This window comes from Rhinolophus ferrumequinum, chromosome 14 (genome assembly GCF_004115265.2).
Source record: "Rhinolophus ferrumequinum isolate MPI-CBG mRhiFer1 chromosome 14, mRhiFer1_v1.p, whole genome shotgun sequence".
NCBI classification, from domain to species: Eukaryota; Metazoa; Chordata; class Mammalia; order Chiroptera; family Rhinolophidae; genus Rhinolophus; species Rhinolophus ferrumequinum.
This window is the reverse complement of record NC_046297.1, coordinates 58,669,209-58,687,456: the sequence shown is the minus strand read 5'-3', so window position 1 is coordinate 58,687,456 and position 18,248 is coordinate 58,669,209. Positions and strand designations below refer to the sequence as shown.

The following is an 18,248-nucleotide window of genomic DNA, read 5'->3' as shown; positions in this document are numbered from 1 at the left end:
TCGATTGGACAGCACTGCCCTAGCGCATAAATGATTACCTCAGAATTTGTCCTGATTCAGGCAAGTGACTGGACTTGCACAGTGTCACAGCAGTCCGTCCAATGCGCAGGCTGCCTGGTGGGATGTCCTCTTGCACGCTTATCAGGCTGTCTGCACAAGCAGGCCTCCTATGGGTCAGGTCAGTCCTGCAGAAAGTTGTGGATGTGAACCTTTAAGAGCAAAGCTGCCGAAGGGGGGACGGGTGTGCAGATACAGTAAATGCCATTGGGGGAGGTTTGGTGGGACGGGGGGCACGGACTGTATCTGTTTCAGGCTCACAAGCCACAGGGATGCCAGGTCTGGATTGTGAGCGAAGCACATGAATGGCCGGAAACCATGAGCCTACCTCCAGTATGGAAATAGAAGATGGAAACCCCTTCAGTGCAAACTGTGTTCATTTAGAACAAAAGATGTAGCATAAAACGAAGTTGGTGTCTATCACCTATACGTAGAGGAGATACAGAGGTGATACGTGACCTCCCAACTCACTGCCCTTTGTCAAATGACCCTGCTTGGCCACTGAACTGCAAAAGAAAAATATGTGTTTATATGCGTGTATTAGCCCTATTAGCAATTATAAAATTAGGCCCATAATCATGACCCTGATCTCCAGCTGACAGCCTGTGAGGCAGAGTCTGTCCAAGATGTTAGGGTGACACTGGCTATTTATTCTGACTTCCTCCCCTCGAGCTAGTAGGTGATTTGTTGCCTACTCCGGTGCAGCAGCCTAGAAAAGTAAGAGCTGGAGTTTCCATTCCCGTTTTCCTCCCACCAGGACAGTACTTAACCCCAGGCTGGTGACTCCCGCTCCCTCTGTCAGAATCATCTGTTAAATGCCCTCCAGGAATGCTTTTGTCTCCAAATCCCAGGGGACATAGTATACTTTGGGGAATTTTTTAATTTTTATTTTTAATTAACCTTTTGGCTTGTGCATCAGTAAACCCTGGTTTGCATACATTGGTCATGGTGAGCTTCTCTCCATGACTGAAGATATGCCTAGAAAAAGACTTTGGAAAACAAACAACAAGGATAAGGACCCCTCCCTTTCCTGTTCTCCCTTTTCCCAGTAATCACGCTGGGGAGATGTACCTTTTTTGTAGCTTCACGCTGGGCTTGTGAATGAGTAGTTGTGGATCAAGTTTCACCCCAGCTGAAGATTGAAAACTATTCTATCCTTGCAGGTAAACCCAGCTTTCTGAGGTGGGAGGCTGGGCTGACGCTATTCGTTTCTGCCAGAAGAGGTAGAAATCAAAGGAAAACTCTGGATCTTTCCATTATAGAGGTGACTCCAGTACTTCCACTGGCTTATTCTCTAGCCAAATATTTAAGCTCATCAAGTGACTCCTGCTTTTACTCCCCATGTGTTCTGTACAGTCATCTGTACCACTGTGTCCTTCATATATGAGCATTTGGGCACATAGCCTGTGTAGTAGCATTATTTGTCTTGCAGTAGATTTTTCTAAGGGGCATTCTGGATCCAAGATGGCGAAGAAGACAAACATTGTGCCTACCTCATTCCATGAACACATTAAAATTACAACTAAATTATAGAACAGTCAACCTGAGAACCATATGAAGTCTGGCTGAACAGAAGTCCTATAAGAGAATATAAAGAAGAAGCCATGTCAAGCCTGGTAGGAAGGGCAGAGATGCAGAATGGCTGGCTCCACACCTGCATGTGGAGAACTGAGAGGGCTAATTCAGCAGCAGAGGTTCCCCCAGGAAGAGCTAGGGACCCCAGCCCAGAGTACTGGTGCCAGGAAAGGAGCCTGATAATATCTAGCTGTGAAAAACAGTGGGCATTCTGACCATTCAGGTGGGACAGAAGGCTGCAGGAAACCCAGACATACTCTTAAATTGCCTGCACACAGACTCACTCCCTTGTAGATACTCACCCCAGGGTTAATCAAAAGACACAGGAGGGCTGAATAGATAAGAAAACAAAACCCTTACATATGCTGTCTATAAGTGACTCACTTCAGATGGAAAGACACATACAGACTGAAAGTGAAGGGATGGAAAAAAGATATTTCATGAAAACGGAAATGAATAACAACAACAAAAAATCTGGGGTAGCAATACTTATACCAGACAAAATAGACTTTAAAACAAAGGCTATAACAAGAGATAAAGAATGACCCAGTAATCCTACTTCTGAGTATTTATCTGAAGAAACCCAAAACTCTACTTCAAGGGGACGAATGCATCCATATGTTCATTGCAGCATTGTTTATAATGGTCAACATGTGGAGGCAGCATGTGGGTGTCCATCGATGGAAGAATGGATAAAGAGGAGGTGGTACATATATACGATGGAATATTGCTCAGCCGTGGAAGGGAATGGGTTCTTGCCATCTGAGGAGGCATGGGTGGACCTGGAGGATATTGTGCTGAGTGGAGTATGTCAGACAGAGAAAGACAGATGCAATGTGATTTCGCTTATACTGTGTTTCCCTGAAAATAAGACCTAGCTGGACCATCAGCTCTAATGCATGCTTTGGAGCAAAAATTAATATAAGACCTGGTATTATATTTTATTATTTATTATATTATTTTATATTATATTATACCCGATATTATATTATATTATGTTATATTATATTATGTTATATTATATTATACCCAGTCTTATATTATATTAAAATAAGACTGGGTCTTATATTAATTTTTGCTCCAAAAGACACATTAGAGCTGATGGTCCGCTTGGTCTTATTTTCAGAGAAACACGGTATGTGGACTCTAAAGAACAAAATAAACCAGCAAAACAGAAACTCATAGATAAAGAGAACATTTTGATGGCTGCCAGATGGGAGAGAGGCTGGGGGTGTGTGAAAAAGAGGAAGGAATTAAGAAGTACAAATTGGTAGTTACAAAATATCATGGGTGTAAAGTAAAGCATAGGGAATATAGTCAGTGATATGGCAATAATTATGTATAGTGCCAGGTGGGTACTAGACTAGTCAGGCAGGTTACTTCTTAAATTATATAAATGTCTAACCACTATGCAGTACATCTGAAATTAATATAAAATAATACTGAATGTCAACTGAAATTGGAAAATTGTGTAAAAGGGGAAAAAGTGCAGGGGAATAAGAGGTCCAAAGTTTCAGGTATGAAGCAAATCAGTCATGGGGATATAATGTACAGCATGGGGAATATAGTCAATAATATTGTGATATCATGGTATAGTATCAGATGGTTGCTGGACTTATGGTGATCACTTCTTTAGGTATATAAACGTTGAGTAATGATGCTGTACCCCTGAGACGAATATAATATTGTATATTTACTATCTTTTTAACAAAAACATTTTTAAAAACCTTGATCAAAGACAGAATCCCAAGGATAAATAAAATTTACCTGTTGAAAGTGCTCCTGATTTGATGCCAAGTAAAAGTACAATCTATATGAAACAGTAAAAAAAAAAAAAGGGGGACGGTGTGTGAGTGTTCTGTCTTTAAAATTTACTTTTGAAATATTTAATTGGGGTATGATTTATCAATAGTAATGTAGATACATCTTAAATGTGCAGCTTAATTTTTACTTATGGATATAGAGTCATGTCTTCTAAAAGCTTAATCTAGGGTATCTACTAATTAATCAGCCTGGGTGTCATTACCATTTGCAAATACAGTTAAGTCCTCACCTAACATAGTCTATAGGTTCTTGGAAACTGCAACTTTAACCAATTTCACCATAAGCTGACTGATATCAACAAGAATTAAGTCCCTACAGCATATTTCTGTATATCAATTAGCCTTTGGGAAAACTGGTTTTTGCTACACCTGATTTCACTTAAAGTTACAGTTTCCAAGAACCTATGGACAATGTTAAGTGAGGACTTACTGTAGACCAGGCAGTAATAAACCAGTAGATGACCTTTGTAAAGGAAGACTAGGTCAAGGACAAGTGCTTTCCATGATTCTATCAGAGTTTGGCTGTTTACTGAAGATTCCTGTTCTGAGGACCTTGCCTAGAGATTCTGGCTCAGCAGGCCAGTTTGGGCGTCAGGAAAACGTGTTTTTAACAAGTATTGGGCAAACGTACTCCTCAGCGTTCCTATATTTAACCCTTACAACCCTATGAGGTTGAGGGTTTATTCCCATTTCACAGACAAGTAAACTGAGGAACTAAGAGGCGAAGTAACTCAACCCACATCCAGCTAGCAAGAGAGACCTGAGATTCTGATTCTGAGTCCACCTTCTTAACCACTGTTCTCTGCGGCCTCCCAGGAGCATTTTCTTATTCCCTGGAGTTTTAGTGGCTCTTTGAATTTGCTAAGTGTAGAACACAAACCTTTCCTTAGCTCTCCTGACAACTTAATTGTAAGGTCTACTGCAAAGTGATTATGAAAATTAAATAATGAGGACTGCATTAGTCAGCCCAGGCCGCCACAACAAAATACCACAGACCGGGTGGCGTAAGCAACAGATAATTATTTTCTCACAATTCCGGAGGGTGAAGTCCAAGACCAGGTGCCAGCATGGTGGGTGTCTAGCAAGAGCTCTCTTCTTGGTTGGTAGATGGCCACCCTCTTGCTGTGTGCCCACGGGACTTCTGTGTCCACATCGGGGAGAGAGAGAACTGGAACTCTTGTGACTCTTACAAGGACACTAACTCTGTCAGAGCAGGGCCATACCCTCAGGACTTCTTCATTCAGCCTGAATGGTCTCCTTATTGGTCCTATCTCTAAATACAGTCACATAGAGAATTGGGACTTTGACATATGGACTGATGGGGTGGGGATGGGGTAGGATTCAATCCATAGCAGTGACCTAAATACAGGCTTATCTAGCATAATGCCTGGCACGTAGCAGGACTGGGCAACTGTCAGTCACCTTCGCCGTGATGGACAGCCCTGAACAGAATGTCAGAGATCTTCCTTTTTGTTCCAAAAGAACGGGCTGGGACTCTAGCTAGTAGGAAACAGGTTTCTTCCAAAATCGACTTATTCCGTCAAACGCAGTTCATAGTTGATTTGTTTAGGTCCCTCCACCACTCCCCGCCCACCCCTTAGGCCCAGGCACATCTAATTTATATTTTTCTGGAAGATAAAATATTTGATTGTGTTTCATAGCAGTCGCCCCAGGAATGCTCACATGTTCTTGGTGTTGGCCTCCATGCAGAGATGTTTAGAAGGAGTCACCTCTCCCACTGACAAGCTTCAGTGGTGCCACAAGCATCAGTCGTTCAGCAGTGCACTCAGGAAGTTCACAATACCCATGTCGGCATTTTAGCGAGTCTCATCCCTCAGCTTTTTATGAATCCTTGGGAACACATTTTTTTGCTTAGCCAAAGCCTATTTGATGTTGCTGAACATTAAAAAAAAAAAGGTGCTCTTGCCCATTTGGAGTAAGTGTATTGGTTTTTTTTGTCACTGTCGTCATAATTGGCGAGCAAGATGGGCCTACAGAGAACGAGGATTAAGGTCACACTATTTCTGGAATTCTGGAGGAGGGGAGGCATAACGCAGAGATTCTGCACACCCAGTTTGTAGGCGAAAGGTTTGGAAGCACAGAGCCTGTGAAGAGTGACGTGGGGCTGAGCCCAGTTCTCTGACCTGTGGGCCTGAGGGTAGGGTTTGGGGTAGCTGAAAAAGAGGAACAGACGAATGCCCACCCCTCTCCTATGATACCGCTTGGGAGCCAAAGACACTGAGCATTTCTACTAAACATGCAGCATAATTATTGGTGCCGAAGGAACTAACCTGTTTCTCAGTGCTAAAAGGAGCTGCTGCCTCAGGCCCGCCTCAGTAATTTTAGGAATGCTTTCCACAGGGAAAGTCTGGCCAACTGCATTTGTCAAACATTATATTGCAAGCCGCCTGTGGTGTTCCCACTACGCCTGGGAGGCCTTCTCACTCTTAGGGAATGTAGGCATCATCCATGGGCAGTGCAAAAGGATTTACGTGTCTGAGGAGCTACACTCCGCCCACCTGTAAAGTGTGGGGTTCTCCTACACACCCATCCATTCCATGTGCCCCATGATACTTAGCGATCACACTGACTGCCAGCCTCGTGCCTTTCCTCATGCCATTTTGGGAGCCCCTCGGAACTGGTGGGAGGGAGGTGAGCAGAGTGAGGAGATCCATGGACTTTGGAATCAGACAAACCGGCAGCTGAATCCTGAGACCTCGACTTACCATGTGATCTTGGGCAAAATATTAATCTCCGAATTCCAGTCTCCTCATCTGGATGAAGGGGGCGATAGTATCTTTTGCTTCCTCCAGCTATTGACAGGATCGATTGAGACACAGTGGATGCAAATGCTTAGCCTATGACAGAGATCTAATAAGTGACTGGTCAATGTCAGCAATTGTTAAGATTGGAGGACATCATGAAAATTAACATGTGAACGACTGATAAGTAATTGGACATATTTGGTTGTACATGGAATATTGCGTGTATCAGGCACTCATGGCGTCTTAAATCAAAGTCAGTGAGCTATAAGGGCTGGGCTAATGAAAAGTTGTTGGTTTGTTTGTAGGGAAAGGGAGGTGTGAGGTGAAAACTGGGGGAGTGGAACCCCTCAACTCACACCACAAAGCTAGTTCTGAATGCTACTTGAAACAACACCGCAGGTAGGTAGCCTAATGATGGTTTCCTCCTTGGGGCAAGAATGTTCAGTTCACTTTAAGGAACTCTTAAAAGGCTCTTATTAGGGGCAGACATTGTATTATTGATCGTAGGGGAATACTGTAGTACCTCGGTTTTTGAACGTCTCCGTTGATGAACATTTCGGTTTACGAAAGCTGTTTACGAAAGCCAGAAGTAAATGCTTCGGTTTTCGGACACACCTTGGAAGTTGAACATGTCACACGGCTTCCACTGACTGCAAGATCCTGAGGCCTAGCTGTCGGCTGTTTTCCCACTTTTCAGAACTTGAATGGTCTTCCGGAACGGATTACGTTTGAAAACCGAGGTACCACTGTAAAAAGAATAAACCAACTGTCATAAGAGCTAATTGTTCAGGTTATTCACTCCTTGTTTCATTTTCTCAGTAAAATAGAGTTAATTTTAATTGTCCTTGTCTTACATGGCGAAGCTCTTGAAGGCCTTATTATAATACACATTTTTACACATTGTGATATATGTTGAACTATATAAAGCATAGATGGGATAAGGGAATAGGTAAGAGATAACCAGAAAATTCAAAGAACATATTTAAAAATCAGAGCTTTAAGACTGCTAAATAACACAAAGACTATTACCTTCAAAGGAAAAATTTCCCAAGACATTGGAATATCATGCATGATGTGAGAATATCTGTCAGAACGTAAGTCTTGTTCATCTTGGAGAAGAAAAGTGCATGGATAATTTAAAGCCATGGATGACAGGAAGTCTTCATTATACTCTGTCACTTCAGTTTTCTTCCTACCTGTAGTGACAAGCTGGAGTTTGGCCCCTTTTCCTGCTATGATAGAAAGAATATAGACTTTGTAGTCATGTGGACCTGGGTTCAAATCCTGGACACTCACTCTGTGATCCTAGGCAGCTACTTAACCACACAGAACCATGGATTATTTATTTTTTATTTTTTTTTTTGGTAAAGTGGAACCCATAATACCACTTTATGAAGAGTCATTGTAGAGACTACATGATAGTGTTATCGATGCAAATTTTCACTTCGTAGGCATCTAATAATGTCCTTCCTCCATACTACTGCTGGAAGGTGGCCGTGAAAGGTCAGGAGGCCACAGAGAATGTTTGGAGGATAATCACTTGTCTTTGGAAATCTACCCAAGTGATACCATTAAACAGTCAAGAATTGGCTCCCATCTCTTTTGCGGCTCTTTCTCCTCTATTAAGTTGGTCTTTGCGTATAGTCAATACCTGTTAGCAATATCAGCTTTCCTGGAGATGGGACCTTGCCTTATCCAAATGACACATGCTTAGAAGATAGACATGAGGCAGTTGTTCAGCTAGTCTTGGCTGAGGGGGTTTGGTACCTGAGTGGCCCCTCCTACCTCACAGATGGGTCCTTGTTAGTGATTCTTTCTCCTCACTTCTTTCCTAGAGTCTCTTGACTGCTGGGCTCCATTAGGGGTGGCCTTTGGATGAGAGTATTCGAGAGCACCAGACCGTTTAAGGCATCTGACTGGTTGCTTTTTCTTTCTTTTTTTTTTGGTAGCTTGCATTGTGGCATCAGTTGGGAGATGCTAATTACAGCAATTAAGTAAAATGAGGATGTAATATTGCTTAGCAACCCAGTTACCTAATATGTAATTTTACTAATTTGGCTGAACTGGTGTGCTGCAGTTGTTTTTGTTTTAATTAAGGATATTAATAATAATGTTTTTGTATGGAATGTTTTAGGCAACATTCTCTAACTCCCGTCCAGAATTAAATTAGTGCTTCAGCATACCTTGTGAAACAGGTTTTAGTTTTTGTTTTTATCAAAATCAGTCAGGCCAAGGGGCATAGCCGAAGCTCCAGAAACAATAATGCGGCCTAGTCCCTCAGTTACTGATGGAGAAACATTAGGCCTGGCCTCCTGTAGGAATGAGTATTTCTACCACCAAGTTCCTCCACGTCTTCGACAAAGAATTTTACCCAAAAATGTACTTATCCCACAGCCATGCTGAGCTGCATGGAATCCACCACTTTGGGCCTTTGAAGTAATTTTAAGACATTTCACCATTTCTTTGTATCTACCCATTTCATTTATATACAATTCTTCAAATGCACTCGGGAGCCATGCTGGCCACCAACGTGAAAGTTTAATGACTTTCACTTTTTTGATAAAATGGTCACCTTCTACTCTCAGACCAAAAAAGGTAACTCTGACTGCCTCAATAAACAAGTCACTACTGAAAACACCAGTTGCCAGAGATGGAAAGAAGAGACAGATTGAAAGAAGAGACAGATTGAAAGAAGAGACAGATTGAAAGAAGAGACAGATTGAAAGAAGAGACAGTAAATGGATGTGAGGCTGATCGCGTGGAACATTTCATCCTAGTTACCTATTGAGATCACTTTTTTTCAGAATTGAATTTAACTGGAGATTAGCATTTAGTGAATGTGAACCCAAGTTCTTCGGATTTAGCATTAGCTACTGTTTCATGTGGTTGAGGGACTGAGGGTGGGAGAGAAGTCAGCATCTCACCGTGGTCATTCATTTCGTATAAGTCCTCATTGTATCCCAGCTGTTCATTTAGTCATTCATTTAATAACTATTTACTGAATACCTGCCATGTGCCTGGAATTGTTCTTGGTGCTAGGCATTCAACAGGGAATAATCCAATTAAAAGTCCTGCCCTAATTGAACTAATGATAATAATAGATATTACTATATAATCTATATCAGGCGTTGTGTCATGCAGCGTTTATATAACTTATTTCATCCTCACCACACGACCACGAGGCAGGCATATTGTTATCCCCAGTTTGCATTTGAAAAGTCTGGGGCATGGAGAGTTTAAGAAACTTGCTAAGGTCACACAGTTGGTAAATATCTCACCTGGGGTATCTGACGCTGCCCTGTCTGCTCATATCTGTGCCTTCCTTTTTTTTGCGCCACTCTCTACTATCGCGTGGTCCTATTCATTTGTTCGCTTAGTCACACTCCTTTGTAAGAGGAAGTGTAAAATCTTGCTGGAGTTGGTGACTTTGCTTCCAACCATGGGTTTATCCATGGGAATGTGTATCTGAATTTTGTAACCAGGAAATGAAGCATATCCTTGGGTTTCTCAAGCAGTTTCAGATAAAACTAAGAAATTGGGTGTGAATTGCAGCTTGAAAGCCTGTCCCAGGGTGCCAGTATTTTTCTCTGGCTGAGTAAGAAAGTTATCTTCTCTTGGGAGACAGCATTTTCGTGGTGGCTATAGTTTAGTTCCTACCGCAGATAAGAGACAGATGGTCATATTTTTAAGGATACACAAATAGCTGAAAATGTAAAATAATTGAAAGATAAATAATAGCTATTTCTGAGTCCCTCCTGAGACTGCAGATCAGGAAAGGTCTTTGGGAAGAATCTTGGGAGGAATATAAAAAGCCTGTTCCTGGCAAAATGGGCAGAACTCAGGCAGACGGATTCTGTCCTTAGCCCTTACCTTTTCAAATGTCCAAATGGTGACTTTTCACATCTTAATGTCCAGTTGACATTTACTTGGTACTTAATGTCTAGAATCTGGCTACGGTAATGTGTTCTCAAATGTGGTCTGCAAATGAAGACTCCATTAGGAGGACTTTTCACTGGCCCCAAATATTCAAACATTTCAAAATAGGTCAGGTGTGCGTGTGTGTGTGTGTGTGTGTGTGTTGGTGTGTGTGTGCATTTTCCTTTGCAAACTTAAAACATGCGTTTTAAAAATGTTTTGAAAAATTGTATTCATGCAGTTATTCAGCTAACATGAACAGAACACCTAACATGTGCCAGGTAGGATGCTAGATACCATGGAATCATGAGAGATGGGACAAGATTCCTCCCCTAAAGGCCATCAAGGTCTAGTAAGGAAGATGAGGTGGTCCTCTTAAAATGATGGCATCCATGGCTTGGTAATGATGTGTGAGAGTCCAGAGGAGGGCACCTACCTTGAGGAGATCATGGTATGCTTGGTCTTGAGCTCCAGCAGATGGCGATGCACATTTGTTTCCACGGCGTCATCCTACCCAGGAGCTGTCAACTTTGACCCAGGAACAACAAACCTTACAGAGTGAGGTGAAGGCCTTAAGAAGTACAAATGGGTAGTTACAAAATAATCATGGATGTAAAGTACAGCAGAGGGAATATAGTTAATAATAAGGTAATAACTGTGTAGTGCCAGGTGGGTACTAGACTAGTCAGAGGGATCACTTCTTAAATTATATAAATGTCTAACCACTATGCTGTACACCTGATATTAATATAAAATCATATTGAATGTCAACTGCAATTGAAAAATTTAAAGGGGGGAAAGGTGACGGGGAATAAGAGGTTCAAATTTCCAGGTATAAAACAAATAAGTCATGGGGATGTGATGTACCTTTTAGTACCTTGGTGTATAGTCTTCCCAGCAAGGATTTGAGTTCTTTGAAGCAGAAGGATGCTGTCTTTCAAATGCCACTCATTTCTGGTCTTCCACTGCACCATGGGGAATACAATCAATAATACTGTGATAACGTGGTACCGTGTTAGGTGGTTGCTGGACTTACCATGGTAATCACTTCTTTAGGTATATAAATGTTGAATAACTATGGTGTCCACTGAAATAAATACAATATTGTATGTTAGCTATATTTTAATAAAAACCTTAACAAAAAGGTTTGACAGGGTAGATCTGAGGCCACAGCTCTGCCTTCATACCTAATTGGATTGACTCCTAATGGTTATGGTTACTTAACACAGTACCCATCTGACTGGTAAGCTGTGAATCCAATACTGATTTCTTTCAAGTCCAAATGAATATTACAGGAAACTGTCAACACATTTTTTTTCTGAATATTCACTTCATCTATTACTTTTCTAGTAATCTTGTTTGTGAATGAAACAGCTGAATATAAGGAAGCCACATAGACCCTCATGAACTACTATTTCCTCTTTTCGAAAGTAAAATACGGTAACTTAAAAAAAATCCAATACAGAACCTCGCCTGGGAACAGGGTCACAGAATCTACTTTATTCCATGTTCTGAAAATCAGGATACAATTTCCCAGTCGTCCAACCGCTAACTTGTTCTCCCAGATTTCCCAAAGATCCCCATGGCCCTGAGTTTCACTTACATACTAAATCCTTCTAGTACCTTGGTGTGCAGTCTTCTCAGCAAGGACTTGAGTTCTTTGAAGCAGAAGGATGCTCTCTTCCAAATGCCACTCCCTTCTGGTTTTCCATCGCACCTTACTCAGGCTCAGATCTAAAAAGCATTCTTTTCGTCAAGCAGCAAAGCACGAATTTACAAGTTACCTTGTCTTTCAGCCATCCGTCCATCTTACAGTTAGCCTGGAGATGTAGAGAGCTGCCTCTTCCTTACCTTCTGGGACCATAGGCATCTAAAAGCAGCAGCTCATGTTGTCTTTGGCATCATTAGGGAACCTTTCCTAATTTGGATCTTCACTCTCCCATCTGAAGGACTCTTTCCTCTGAATAGTGTTTTGACATTCTGAGGCAGGAATTATGCTTTTAACAGAAGAAAACCAAGGGTAGAGGCAAGGGATGGAAATCATACTGACTGAGTACAAACTGAGTATGCTAGGTTCTATGCTATGCACCGTACGTAGAGTATTTCATTTGCCGTCCACAGTTATTTATGAGGTAGGATTCTTGGAACATTGAAAGGGCAGAATGGGGCTCTGATGCAGGTTTTTATGCTTCCCAAAGCTATGTGAATTACCAGTTTACCACGCAGTCTGTCAGAGATGCCGAACTGGTACCGATTGTAAGATTTCAACAAAGGAAGAACTAGATAGATTTATTAGAGCGTCTAAAATTTAAACACCATTGAATATAAAAATACTTTCGAACAATTAAGAAAAAAACAATATAAATTTGTGCTTTTTATGTATATCTTTCTTAATACATTTTTACCCGACCCTCAAGCCATTTAAAAACTGACACTGGGCTTTTGAGAATGGCTTCTGTTTTCTTTACCCTCACTGAGATTGTGAAACCTCCGTCGGTTTCTCAGCCCCTCTTGTTCACTTCTCATTACAAAATTCCCTTCTCCCTCCTGACGAAGTAGACTCAGTGTTTACATGTGAAATTCCTGTGTGTGAGCACCCATGAGACTTCCTCTCACACTGTCCTAGACTCCTTTCAAGGAGATTCATGAAATTTCTCTATCTTTGATTATTTTTTTATCTTGAGGTATAATTGACGAATAACATTATATATGTGTAAAGTGTACGACGACGTGATGATTTGATATACATGTGGAATGATTACCCCAATCATCACATTTATCACCTCATAGTTACACTGTGTTTGTGTGTGTGAGAGAACACTTAAGATCTACTCTGTTAGCAAATTTCAAGTATACAATACAGTATTATTAACTATAGTCACCAAGGTATACATTAGATCCTCAAAACATATTCATCTTATAACTAAAAGTTTGTACCCTTTGATCAATAGCTCCCCATTTCCCCCAGCCTCCAGCCCCTGGCAACCATCATTCTATGCTTTGTTTCTGTGAATTTGACTTTTAATTGTTTTTAATTTTTTTTTTTTTTTTTTTTAAGATTCCACATATAAGTGAGCCCATATGGTATTTCTCTGTCTGGCTTATTTCACTTAGTATAATTCCCTCCAGTTTTATCTACATTGTTGCAAATGGCAGGATTTCCTTCTTTTTAAAAACTGAATAATCTAGTGTGTGTATATGTGTGTGTGTGTGTGTGTGTGTGTGTGTGTATCGTTTTTTTAAATTCACTCATCCATCGATGGACCATTTCTTGGCTATTGTGAGTAATACTGCAATGAAATGAGAGTACACATATTTCTTTGAGATACTGATTTTGCTTCCTTTGGATGCATTCCCAGAAGTGGAATTGCTGGGTCATATGGTAGTTTTAATTTTAATTTTTTGAGGAAACTCCATACTGTTTTCCATAATGGTGGTACCAATTACATTCCTACCAAGTGTACAAGGGTTCCTTTTTCTCCACATTCTTGCCAACAGTTGTTATCTCTTGGGAATTTCTCTATCTTCCAAGATTTTACAACGCAAGGGTTTTGTAATGAATGTTTTTCTTCAAGTTGGCACTGCAAACTACTACCTCCAACTTGATAAGTAAAAAAAGCTCCTAAGAGTTATAGAGTTATACAGCAAGCTTGTTGCTAGGAATTCAACAGGCTACAATATTTTTTTTTCAGCTGATAACTCTGGTCTATAATATTTAAGCTTACAACAGAAAATAAGCTTTGGGATTTCCATTGTGCAGTTTTTAATCTAGAGGTAACAAGTGCTTTGCCTAAAAAAAAAATTCTCCCTACCACCAAGCGAATAGACACACCTGAAATTTCTGTGGCAACTGGTAAAGTGTTTCTTTCTGTGTTAAAAGATAAGGCTGAAAATGCAAAGACCCTGGAGAGCAGTAACATTTACTAAATTATACTTTCGCTATCCTGCAAATTATTGATATGATAGTCTCTCCCAAAAGGAGGTTGAGATATTGAGAAGTCGGATAGAGCCTGAGAGATCCGAGTGTATTTTATAGGAAGCAAGTGAGAAGTAGGAGCCAATGGCTGCTCAGAAGGTTACACTCTGCAAAGTCTGGCTTTTCAGCAAATATTTACTGTGGGCATCACGTCCTGTGCTCATAAGTTGTAAAATCAGTGTGAACAATGAGTACAGTAAAAATCGCTCTTGAAAATCCCTTACATGTCCCATAAAGTACAATTTGCTTCCTTTTCTTAAGAAGTCCAGCATTGCCAGTTCTTTCTCAAGCTTTAATACAGATACACAGATTGCTACTTCTTCAATGGAGTCCCAAGGCTGTTTGCTTGCATTTGGAGAGCATGTGCATGAAAAATGCCTACTCAGACGTACATTCAATGTAGCCAGATGCTCCTACTACAAGAAACGGGGATGAAGTCTAACCCAGGAAACAATAGCTTTCCTGTTCCTTCTCATGCTCACACTGGGACCTACATATGCCCAGGAAAGGAACGGTGGGGGGAATTTCACACATTTTTTAAGTTGTCCTCTCTCTCATTTACTTAATTCTCTTTCTTTCTGGATGAGTTTGTCTAACTGTAGTTAAAGTCACATTATTCAATGGCACTGCATATTCGAGCAGATGCACAGGTCTTGGAAACTTCTTAATCTCACTCCACCATCATGAGGGGATGGCAGAAAACTCTGGTGAACATAAGGGTACAACGGACCCTTGGGTTTCAGATCAGAATGACAGAGAGCAAGTCACCAATTTCGGGGCTTTTACCAGGTGACGTGTCCAGTGAATAAAGTAGCTTACACTTTCATGATCTCTTTTTCTCTCTCTAAACAGGTTGGTCCATTCGGGCCCAGGGAAAGGATCACCGCAGGCTGGTGTGGATCTGTCTTTTGCAACACGAACCGGTACCAGGCAGGGGATTGAGACACATGTCTTCAGGGCCGAAATCAGCAGGGACCTCTCTCATTGGACAAGGAGCATAGTACAGGGCTGCCACAACTCAGCTGAACTCATTACCGAAGTCAGCACCGGTGAGTGCAGCTGGCGACGGGGTCCCAATGTCACCCTCTTTCTAGGAAGAATGCACCCTCTACTCCACTCTGGCTTCAGAGAAGTTTCCATTACTGGCCTTTGGGGGTACTTAAAGTTCCAGAGGTAAACCTCAGTTCTTCTAAGTGAAGGCACACCGTATGCCCTAGGAAAATGGAACCTGAGGGTTTGGTTATGAAAAGCGGTATCCCATCTTCATTCAAAGAAAAGTTGGCAATTTAGCTCGTTGAATGTAATTTTTCTACCTGTAACCCCTGGGTAGCTTCATGGAGGCATGAACTTTGAGGCACAGCAAGTAGGGTTCTTGTTAGGAGCAACAGAACTTGATTCTAAATTATTTATCACAGAATAAAATTATCGGAAATATATTTGGAAGCTTGCAAATTTGATCAGGAAACTGGACCACCAGGCTCTGAAAACGAGCAGGAACCAAAGGCATGTAGGTGAGGGTGAGCAGAGCAAAGCGTGTACCCTTGGGAAGAATCACCCATCATCTCTGCCCCTGGGATGCATGGAGACGCAGACAGGAAGGAGGGAGCGTGCAATGGTGCAGTCACATTCACGTAGCGCTCGAAGGAAGGATGAGTCAGACATGTGCGTGTAGAAGGAAGAACCCTTCTACTACAGGAGTGAGTGACGATATCCTGTGTGCCAAGCATTTTACATGATGTCTCTGTTTCTCATACTGTGCAAAACAGCCCTTTCTGGGTTCCTGAAATCAGCTAACTGAGACAAGACTAATATTTTAAAAATGAAATAACTTGGAATCGAAATACCAGTGTAGATGCTGTTTTGTTTTGTAGAACCATCCAGGTGTGTGTGTGTGTCCTGGGCCACAAGACATTGCCTCATCTCATCTTATAATCCTCACAATTCCCTTGTCAACCGAATTGTACAAATCAGGAAGCAAATTCCTAAGACAGGTGAAGTAACTTGCCCAAGATCACATGAGTAACAAACAACAAACTGACTTTAACACTATGTTGTGTCTCTCTAAAGTTCTTTCTTCGTTCACGACAGTGTCTACAGAGACACGGAACTTCTCACTGTTAGGCCAGTGATCCAAAAACAACAGTTCTTTTCAGACTGCTATGATAAATAATTTTCATGCCACTCTCTAAATCATACAGGTAGGGAGGAAGGTACATAGATAGGTACACGACAGATAGATGATAGATGATCAATAGATAGACACATAGATACATACATACATAGAAACATAGATGCATAAATTGATGCTGGATGATAGAGAGACCCATGCTGTCCAGTATGCTAGCCTTTAGTCATATGTAGCTATTTAAATGCAAATGTAAATAAGCAACTTAGTTGCTCTAGCCACATTTCAAGTGCTCAATCGCCACATGTGCCTAATAGCTACCATGTTGCACAGTGCAGATCTAGTACATTTCCAGCATGGTAGAATGCCCCATGGTACAGCTTTACTCTAGAGGAGCAGGATTTCCCACATGTCATCTTAGGTACAGTGTTTCCAAACTTTAGCTGCACTGAACACAACAAAGTGTTTCAGTTTTACCCTCAAGAGCTTTAGATTGCTGACCCACAGTTCCTGGTGGGGCCTGAGAATTTCTATCTAATGACGTAGCGGGTGGTGCTGGCGCTCCTGGTTGGTGGACCACTCTGCGAGTAGTGCTGCATTAGGGTGCAGCTTCCTCTGGCACCGAGAGGATTCAAAAGATGGGACACACATCAACCTGTAGTAGGGTTTCTCCACATTTCCTCTACTTGTGCAAACATGAAACACCAGTGGTTTTGTAGAATTCCTGCTGCATCTGCAACGTAATCAATGTCTTTTAGAAATTATCCTGAAACAAATTAGTGCCCCTCGATATTTTCAAACATTGTTGAAAACCTTTTTGGAGTGTCATTGAAGCTTTACTATTTTATGCCTCTTCTGTATGGCAAGAAAAACTTGAGTTTTGAACCCAAGAGATGGAAAAGGCCCAAGCCACCGGCAAGCTAAATCTAATGCAGTTATATGTGTAATACCAGAGAAGTTCAGGTTCCTTGCGACAACTTCAGAAGTGTTCTAGGAAAGAATAAAGGTGGCCAAAGGGATTTCGTGTACTTCACATCCCACAAATTTTGTAAAATCCTTCTCTCTCAATAAACTGAACTCTACTCACGCAGGAAAACAGTGAAGCTATTGATAGAACAGCCAAAGGAGAATAACTAGCAACTGTGTGGACTGAGCTAGCGGGTGGTGGGAGAGAAGAAATGGAAAGGGCCAAAGGTGCAACCCAGTTACAAATTGAAAGATACTTGCAGGATTGGGGAAAGAGGCTTATGTTTTAATGACCTTGGGGCTCCAATGAAGTTGATGATATTTTCAGTTTATCCTGGGAAGATGGAGAACATTTTCAGATAACCGATGCCATTATATAAAGGCATCGAATACCATCTGAGATCAACTAGAAAAAGGAATCACAAGCAGCGAAGTCAGAATATCTGAGGGCATAGCTTCCAAGTTCAAACACCGAGGAAGGAAAAACAGTGAAACCCAAGTTCAGAGCCCATTCACCCACATATTCTGCAGGTGGCAGAAGCGATGAGTGTCAAAAATGGGGATTCAAGGTGAGAAGCCAGAACTATACCTTTGCCACTGGTCTCGGTCACCCTTGGACTGGAGGGGTGGCAGAGGTCTAGGACCCTTCCGAGAGGATAACAAGATTTATCGATTGGCTTTGCCTAGAAGGATCCAAAGACCTATTAGAGAATGCACCTTAGGAAAATATCAGCCCTTAGTTCCAAGCCGAAAGTTGCCACAGTAAGTTGGAGGAAATGGGGCATATGTTTTAACCAGAGTTTCAGGTGGAAGCCACCTCATTCTGTGGGCAGACACACAGCCCTATTTCTTCCCCCACACTCTGAAGGTCTCCCCCAGCCCACTGTGATTTCTCTGAGAAACTCCTTCCAAGGTCCCTCTCCATATCCCTCCATCTCCTGAGTAGCAGAGTGTGAGAAAGACACAAGGCAGAGTGGAAAGAACTTGAATTTTGAAATCTAAATCACCTGGATTGTGACACGTTCACCTCTGAGCTTTGCTTGTTT

General features: G+C 41.6%; 1 protein-coding gene across 1 annotated transcript in view; it reads left to right on the top strand.

Annotated features, from left to right (window-relative positions):
- SNTB1 (syntrophin beta 1) overlaps nt 1–18,248 on the top strand; it is a 211,237-nt gene that overhangs the window by 183,712 nt on the left and 9,277 nt on the right. The window contains exon 5 of the mRNA XM_033125880.1: nt 14,964–15,160. Coding sequence (XP_032981771.1) covers nt 14,964–15,160 — 197 coding nt within the window. The remainder of the gene's footprint in view (nt 1–14,963; nt 15,161–18,248) is intronic.